The sequence below is a fragment of the Bombina bombina genome, chromosome 10 (assembly GCF_027579735.1).
Source record: "Bombina bombina isolate aBomBom1 chromosome 10, aBomBom1.pri, whole genome shotgun sequence".
Classification (NCBI taxonomy): domain Eukaryota; kingdom Metazoa; phylum Chordata; class Amphibia; order Anura; family Bombinatoridae; genus Bombina; species Bombina bombina.
In genome coordinates, this window is record NC_069508.1 from 173,990,638 (window position 1) to 174,000,409 (window position 9,772).

The 9,772-nt window shown below is 39.3% G+C and overlaps 1 protein-coding gene across 1 annotated transcript in view; it reads right to left on the reverse strand.

The window, feature by feature from the left end:
- The window catches only part of LOC128641003 (cytochrome P450 4B1), a 115,797-nt gene extending 107,394 nt beyond the window's left edge, over window positions 1-8,403 (reverse strand). Inside the window, exon 1 of the mRNA XM_053693510.1 lies at window positions 8,172-8,403. Within this exon, the coding sequence (XP_053549485.1) occupies window positions 8,172-8,354 (183 nt within the window). The 5' untranslated portion in view covers window positions 8,355-8,403. The remainder of the gene's footprint in view (window positions 1-8,171) is intronic.
- Between the last annotated feature and the right edge of the window lie 1,369 nt (window positions 8,404-9,772).

Genomic DNA, 9,772 nt, shown 5'->3' on the forward strand with positions numbered 1-9,772 from the left:
GTGGTTAACAGCCATTGCTTGGAGCAACGATTCATTTGAAGGACGCAGCAAGATGCCGGAGCGTGTAACGGTCAGTGGACAGGATGTCAAACTGTGAGTTCCCTTCTGTTATGCAAATGCTGACTTTGATTATGTATACAGTTGCGTAAGGATATTAAAGAATATGCAACAAATGTATTTGAACAGTGGGATACCCAGAGAGTGGATCGTTTAACCTGCGAGCTGCACATTGTGCACTGTGTAAATATACTAGTTGATGGTTTTACCCCTTCTTTGCTTTGTTATACTTTCTGTATGTCATGCTGTGTTTCAGACTATATATACCCTGGTTGTTACTGTGTATATTATCTGTGTATCATGTTGTGTTTCAGACTGTATATACCCTGGTTGTTACTGTGTATATTTTTTGTATGTCATGCTGTTTCAGACTGTATATACCCTGGTTGTTACTGTGTATACTTTCTGTATGTCATGCTGTGTTTCAGACTGTATATACCCTGGTTGTTACTGTGTATACTTTATGTATGTCATGATGTGTTTCAGACTGTATATACCCTGGTTGTTACTGTGTATACTTTCTGTATGTCATGCTGTGTTTCAGACTGTATATACCCTGGTTGTTTCTGTGTATACTTTCTGTATGTTATGCTGTGTCAGACTGTATATACCCTGGTTGTTACTGTGTATACTTTCTGTATGTCATGTTGTTTCAGACTGTATATACCCTGGTTGTTATTGTGTATACTTTCTGTATGCCATGCTGTGTTTCAGACTGTATGTACCCTGGTTGAAACTGTGTATACTTTCTGTATGTCATGCTGTTTCAGACTGTATATACCCTGGTTGTTACTGTGTATACTTTCTGTATGTCATGCTGTTTCAGACTGTATATACCCTGGTTGTTACTGTGTATACTTTCTGTATGTCATGCTGTTTCAGGCTGTATATACCCTGGTTGTTACTGTGTATGCTTTCTGTATGTCATGCTGTGTCAACCTGTATATACCTTGGTTGTTACTGTGTATACTTTCTGTATGTCATGCTGTTTTTCAGACTGTATATACCTTGGTTGTTACTGTGTATACTTTCTACATGTCATGATGTGTCTCAGACTGTATGTACCCTGGTTGTTACTGTGTATACTTTCTGTATGTCTTGATGTGTTTCAGACTGTATATACCCTGGTTGTTACTGTGTATATTTTCTGTATATCATGTTGTGTTTCAGACTGTATATACCCTGGTTGTTACTGTGTATACTTTCTGTATGTCATGCTGTTTAAGACTGTATATACCCTGGTTGTTACTGTGTATACTTTCTGTATGTCATGCTGTGTTTCAGACTGTATATACCCTGGTTGTTACTGTGTATACTTTCTGTATGTCATGCTGTGTTTCAGACTGTATATACCCTGGTTGTTACTGTGTATACTTTCCGTATGTCATGCTGTGTTTCAGACTATATATACCCTGGTTGTTACTGTGTATACTTTCTGTATGTCATGCTGTTTCAGACTGTATATACCCTGGTTGTTTCTGTGTATACTTTCTGTATGTTATGCTGTGTCAGACTGTATATACCCTGGTTGTTACTGTGTATACTTTCTGTATGTCATGTTGTTTCAGACTGTATATACCCTGGTTGTTACTGTGTATACTTTCTGTATGGCATGCTGTGTTTCAGACTGTATATACCCTGGTTGTTACTGTGTATACTTTCCGTATGTCATGCTGTGTTTCAGACTGTATATACCCTGGTTGTTACTGTGTATACTTTCTGTATGTGCTGTTTCAGACTTTATATACCCTTTGTTGTTACTGTGTATACTTTCTGTATAGAAACAATGATTACGGGTTTATCCTGAAACGCGTCAGTGACGTAAGCAGGGCCGAAGTTGTAGCTCAATGTATTTTACTTGGCAAGTTCACTTGCGAGTGGTTTGTTTGTTTGTTTGATTTTAAGATTGCTGAAATAAAGTATCCTTTTACCCACTAGACTGGAGCCGGACTGGGTGCTTTTACTATATTCATTTCCAATACATCGAGGATATCCATAGGGCTCGTGACGGGGATTTTGCTAGGTTACAGCACTTTAGTGGTTAACAGCCATTGCTTGGAGCAACGATTCATTTGAAGGACGCAGCAAGATGCCGGAGCGTGTAACGGTCAGTGGACAGGATGTCAAACTGTGAGTTCCCTTCTGTTATGCAAATGCTGACTTTGATTATGTATACAGTTGCGTAAGGATATTAAAGAATATGCAACAAATGTATTTGAACAGTGGGATACCCAGAGAGTGGATCGTTTAACCTGCGAGCTGCACATTGTGCACTGTGTAAATATACTAGTTGATGGTTTTACCCCTTCTTTGCTTTGTTATACTTTCTGTATGTCATGCTGTGTTTCAGACTATATATACCCTGGTTGTTACTGTGTATATTATCTGTGTATCATGTTGTGTTTCAGACTGTATATACCCTGGTTGTTACTGTGTATATTTTTTGTATGTCATGCTGTTTCAGACTGTATATACCCTGGTTGTTACTGTGTATACTTTCTGTATGTCATGCTGTGTTTCAGACTGTATATACCCTGGTTGTTACTGTGTATACTTTCTGTATGTCATGATGTGTTTCAGACTGTATATACCCTGGTTGTTACTGTGTATACTTTCTGTATGTCATGCTGTGTTTCAGACTGTATATACCCTGGTTGTTTCTGTGTATACTTTCTGTATGTTATGCTGTGTCAGACTGTATATACCCTGGTTGTTACTGTGTATACTTTCTGTATGTCATGTTGTTTCAGACTGTATATACCCTGGTTGTTATTGTGTATACTTTCTGTATGCCATGCTGTGTTTCAGACTGTATGTACCCTGGTTGAAACTGTGTATACTTTCTGTATGTCATGCTGTTTCAGACTGTATATACCCTGGTTGTTACTGTGTATACTTTCTGTATGTCATGCTGTTTCAGACTGTATATACCCTGGTTGTTACTGTGTATACTTTCTGTATGTCATGCTGTTTCAGGCTGTATATACCCTGGTTGTTACTGTGTATGCTTTCTGTATGTCATGCTGTGTCAACCTGTATATACCTTGGTTGTTACTGTGTATACTTTCTGTATGTCATGCTGTTTTTCAGACTGTATATACCTTGGTTGTTACTGTGTATACTTTTTACATGTCATGATGTGTCTCAGACTGTATGTACCCTGGTTGTTACTGTGTATACTTTCTGTATGTCTTGATGTGTTTCAGACTGTATATACCCTGGTTGTAACTGTGTATACTTTCTGTATGTCATGTTGTGTTTCAGACTGTGTATACCCTGGTTGTTAATGTGTATACTTTCTGTATGTCATGCTGTGTTTCAGACTGTGTATACCCTGGTTGTTACTGTGTATACTTTCTGTATGTCATGCTGTGTTTCAAACTGTATATACACTGGTTGTTACTGTGTATACTTTCTGTATGTAATGCTGTGTTTCAGACTGTATATACCCTGGTTGTTACTGTGTATACTTTCTGTATGTCATGCTGTGTTTCAGACTGTATATAACCTGGTTGTTACTGTGCATACTTTCTGTATGTCATGCTGTGTTTCAGACTGTGTATACCCTGGTTGTTAATGTGTATACTTTCTGTATGTCATGCTGTGTTTCAGACTGTGTATACCCTGGTTGTTACTGTGTATATTTTTTGTATGTCATGCTGTTTCAGACTGTATATACCCTGGTTGTTACTGTGTATACTTTCTGTATGTCATGCTGTGTTTCAGACTGTATATACCCTGGTTGCTACTGTGTATACTTTCTGTATGTCATGATGTGTTTCAGACTGTATATACCCTGGTTGTTACTGTGTATGCTTTCTGTATATCTGTATACCCACTTTATGGCATACAATGTACCCCTTAAGTATTACTCAGAGTACCCATTGAAAGTCATATGTACCCTATGTATATCATGCTCTGTTTCAGACTGTATGTACTCTGATTGTTACTGTGTATACTTTCTGTATGCCATGCTGTGTTTAAGACTGTATATACCCTGGTTGTTACTGTGTATACTTTCTGTATGTCATGCTGTGTTTAAGACTGTATATACCCTGGTTGTTACTGTGTATACTTTCTGTATGCCATGCTGTGTTTCAGACTGTATGTACCCTGGTTGTTACTGTGTATACTTTCTGTATGTCATGCTGTTTCAGACTGTATATACCCTGGTTGTTACCGTTTATACTTTCTGTATGTCATGCTGTTTCAGACTGTATATACCCTGGTTGTTACTGTGTATGCTTTCTGTATGTCATGCTGTGTCAACCTTTATATAACCTGGTTGTTACTGTGTATACTTTCTGAATGTCATGCTGTTTTTCAGACTGTATATACCTTGGTTGTTACTGTGTATACTTTCTGTATGTCATGATGTGTCTCAGACTGTATGTACCCTGGTTGTTACTGTGTATACTTTCTGTATGTCTTGATGTGTTTCAGACTGTATATACCCTGGTTGTTACTGTGTATACTTTCTGTATGTCATGCTGTGTTTCAGACTGTGTAAACCCTGGTTGTTAATGTGTATACTTTCTGTATGTCATGCTGTGTTTCAGACTGTGTATACCCTGGTTGTTACTGTGTATACTTTCTGTATGTCATGCTGTGTTTCAGACTGTATATACACTGGTTGTTACTGTGTATACTTTCTGTATGTAATGCTGTGTTTCAGACTGTATATACCCTGGTTGTTGCTGTGTATACTTTCTGTATGTCATGCTGTTTCAGACTGTATATACCCTGGTTGTTACTGAGTATAGTTTCTGTATATCATGTTGTGTTTCAGACTTTATATACCCTTTGTTGTAAATGTGTATACTTTCTGTATGTCATGCTGTGTTTCAGACTGTATATACCCTGGTTGTTACTGTGTATATTTTCTGTATATCATGTTGTGTTTCAGACTGTATATACCCTGGTTGTTACTGTGTATACTTTCTGTATGTCATGCTGTTTAAGACTGTATATACCCTGGTTGTTACTGTGTATACTTTCTGTATGTCATGCTGTGTTTCAGACTGTATATACCCTGGTTGTTACTGTGTATACTTTCTGTATGTCATGCTGTGTTTCAGACTGTATATACCCTGGTTGTTACTGTGTATACTTTCCGTATGTCATGCTGTGTTTCAGACTGTATATACCCTGGTTGTTACTGTGTATACTTTCTGTATGTGCTGTTTCAGACTTTATATACCCTTTGTTGTTACTGTGTATACTTTCTGTATGTCATGCTGTGTTTCAGACTATATATACCCTGGTTGTTACTGTGTATACTTTCTGTATGTCATGCTGTTTCAGACTGTATATACCCTGGTTGTTTCTGTGTATACTTTCTGTATGTTATGCTGTGTCAGACTGTATATACCCTGGTTGTTACTGTGTATACTTTCTGTATGTCATGTTGTTTCAGACTGTATATACCCTGGTTGTTACTGTGTATACTTTCTGTATGGCATGCTGTGTTTCAGACTGTATATACCCTGGTTGTTACTGTGTATACTTTCCGTATGTCATGCTGTGTTTCAGACTGTATATACCCTGGTTGTTACTGTGTATACTTTCTGTATGTGCTGTTTCAGACTTTATATACCCTTTGTTGTTACTGTGTATACTTTCTGTATAGAAACAATGATTACGGGTTTATCCTGAAACGCGTCAGTGACGTAAGCAGGGCCGAAGTTGTAGCTCAATGTATTTTACTTGGCAAGTTCACTTGCGAGTGGTTTGTTTGTTTGTTTGATTTTAAGATTGCTGAAATAAAGTATCCTTTTACCCACTAGACTGGAGCCGGACTGGGTGCTTTTACTATATTCATTTCCAATACATCGAGGATATCCATAGGGCTCGTGACGGGGATTTTGCTAGGTTACAGCACTTTAGTGGTTAACAGCCATTGCTTGGAGCAACGATTCATTTGAAGGACGCAGCAAGATGCCGGAGCGTGTAACGGTCAGTGGACAGGATGTCAAACTGTGAGTTCCCTTCTGTTATGCAAATGCTGACTTTGATTATGTATACAGTTGCGTAAGGATATTAAAGAATATGCAACAAATGTATTTGAACAGTGGGATACCCAGAGAGTGGATCGTTTAACCTGCGAGCTGCACATTGTGCACTGTGTAAATATACTAGTTGATGGTTTTACCCCTTCTTTGCTTTGTTATACTTTCTGTATGTCATGCTGTGTTTCAGACTATATATACCCTGGTTGTTACTGTGTATATTATCTGTGTATCATGTTGTGTTTCAGACTGTATATACCCTGGTTGTTACTGTGTATATTTTTTGTATGTCATGCTGTTTCAGACTGTATATACCCTGGTTGTTACTGTGTATACTTTCTGTATGTCATGCTGTGTTTCAGACTGTATATACCCTGGTTGTTACTGTGTATACTTTATGTATGTCATGATGTGTTTCAGACTGTATATACCCTGGTTGTTACTGTGTATACTTTCTGTATGTCATGCTGTGTTTCAGACTGTATATACCCTGGTTGTTTCTGTGTATACTTTCTGTATGTTATGCTGTGTCAGACTGTATATACCCTGGTTGTTACTGTGTATACTTTCTGTATGTCATGTTGTTTCAGACTGTATATACCCTGGTTGTTATTGTGTATACTTTCTGTATGCCATGCTGTGTTTCAGACTGTATGTACCCTGGTTGAAACTGTGTATACTTTCTGTATGTCATGCTGTTTCAGACTGTATATACCCTGGTTGTTACTGTGTATACTTTCTGTATGTCATGCTGTTTCAGACTGTATATACCCTGGTTGTTACTGTGTATACTTTCTGTATGTCATGCTGTTTCAGGCTGTATATACCCTGGTTGTTACTGTGTATGCTTTCTGTATGTCATGCTGTGTCAACCTGTATATACCTTGGTTGTTACTGTGTATACTTTCTGTATGTCATGCTGTTTTTCAGACTGTATATACCTTGGTTGTTACTGTGTATACTTTCTACATGTCATGATGTGTCTCAGACTGTATGTACCCTGGTTGTTACTGTGTATACTTTCTGTATGTCTTGATGTGTTTCAGACTGTATATACCCTGGTTGTAACTGTGTATACTTTCTGTATGTCATGTTGTGTTTCAGACTGTGTATACCCTGGTTGTTAATGTGTATACTTTCTGTATGTCATGCTGTGTTTCAGACTGTGTATACCCTGGTTGTTACTGTGTATACTTTCTGTATGTCATGCTGTGTTTCAAACTGTATATACACTGGTTGTTACTGTGTATACTTTCTGTATGTAATGCTGTGTTTCAGACTGTATATACCCTGGTTGTTACTGTTTATACTTTCTGTATGTCATGCTGTGTTTTAGACTGTATATACACTGGTTGTTACTGTTTTTACTTTCTGTATGTCATGCTGTGTTTTAGACTGTATATACCTATATATGTTTTTTTTTACTGTGTTTGTTTTCTGTATGTCATGCTGTGTTTCAGACTGTATATACCCTGGTTGTTACTGTGTATACTTTCTGTATGTCATGTTGTTTCAGACTGTGTATACCCTGGTTGTTACTGTGTATGTTTTCTGTATGTTATGCTGTTTCAGACTGTTTATACCCTGGTTGTTACTGTGTATGCTTTCTGTATATCTGTATACCCACTTTATGGCATACAATGTACCCCTTAAGTATTACTCAGAGTACCCATTGAAAGTCATATGTACCCTATGTATATCATGCTCTGTTTCAGACTGTATGTACTCTGATTGTTACTGTGTATACTTTCTGTATGCCATGCTGTGTTTAAGACTGTATATACCCTGGTTGTTACTGTGTATACTTTCTGTATGTCATGCTTTGTTTCAGACTGTATATACCCTGGTTGTTACTGTGTATACTTTCTGTATGTCATGTTGTTTCAGACTGTATATACCCTGGTTGTTACTGTGTATGTTTTCTTTATGTCATGTTGTGTATTACCACTGGTTAGGGTGTGTATCACTGGAGTGCAATGCTTCTGCATGTCGTGTATTTCATGCTTGTCAGGTTGTGCACAGTGTGAATACCCTGTCAGTTATACTATTTGTCCTTTATATGACATTATGTACCCCCTGTTAACCATGGTTTTAACCCTTACTTACCTCATGGGCATTGCCATACAGCCAGTGGCGCTGAGGTCCTGGGAAATCACTGAATGTTTTGCCAATCTCCTTCCACTTCAGGTAGAGTTTAGTGACTGTGAAGATAACAAACAGAAGACCCAGCCAGGCCACCCATTGTGACAAGTGAGAGACACTGATGGGAAGCAAAGCAAGGGAGGACATGGTGCATGCAGCACAAACTGAGCGTGAGAGCCAGTGAAATACAGAATGCAGCACACGTACAGTCAGACTGACATAAATAAGAAGCCCCAGGATAGGCAGGTGCTAGAGGAGGGGCAGGGGAGGAGAGAGAAGAGAGAGGAGGAGAGAAGAGAGAGGAGGAGAAAAAAAAAACATACCAGTCATGGAGCTATGTAAATGATACTGAGGGAGAGAGTAACACAGATTATGAATGAGATATACAAGGAAACTATAGCAATGAGAAAATTGAGACATACAGCAGAGAAGGAAAATATACAAAAAGTAAAATGTTAGAATAGAGAAGTGAACATTAAAAAGAAGATATGAAGGTGAAGGGGGGATACAGGTGAAGAGGGGAGATATAGTACATGAGGGGGGATAAAGGGGAATAAATGCAGGGGGGATACAGGTGAAGAGAGGGAGATATAGTGCATGAGGGGGATAAAGGGGAATAAATGCAGGGGGGATACAGGTGAAGAGAGGGAGATATAGTGCATGAGGGGGGTAAAGAGGAATATATGCAGGGGAGCAGGGGGGATACAGGTGAAGAAAGGGAGATATTGTATATGAGGGGGGATAAAGGAGAATAGATGCAGGGGAGACGGGGGGATACAGGTAAAGAGAGGGAGATATAGTATATGAGGGGGGATAAAGGAGAGAATAGATGTAGGGGGAAAGGGGGATACAGGTGAAGAGAGGGAGATATACTATATCAGGGGGGATAAAGGAGAATAGATGCAGGTTAGAAGGGGGGATACATGTAAAGAAGGGAGATATTGTAAATGAAGGGGGATAAAGAGGAATAGATGCAGGGGAGCAGGAAGGGATATAGGTGAAGAGTGGAGATATATTGCATGAGGGGGATAAAGAGGAATAGATGCAGGGGAGCAGGGGGGATATAGGTGAAGAGTGGAGATATAGTGCATGAGGGGGATAAAGAGGAATAGATGCAGGGGAGCAGGGGGGATACAGGTGAAGAGTGGAGATACAGTGCATGAGGGGGATAAAGAGGAATAGATGCAGGGGAGAAGGGGGATACAGGTGAAGAGGGGAGATATTGTACATGAGGGGGATAAAGAGGAATAGATGCAGGGGAGCAGGGGGGATACAGGTGAAGAGTGGAGATATAGTGCATGAGGGGGATAAAGAGGAATAGATGCAGGGGAGAAGGGGGATACAGGGGAAGAGAGGGAGATATAGTGCATGAGGGGGATAAAGAGGAATAGATGCAGGGGAGAAGGGGGATACAGGTGAAGAGGGGGAGATATAGTGCATGAGGAGGATAAAGTGGAATAGATGCAGGGGAGAAGGGGGGATACAGGTGAAGAGGGGGAGATATAGTGCATGAGGGGGATAAAGAGGAATATAAGCACGGGAGCAGGGGGATACAGGTGAAGAGT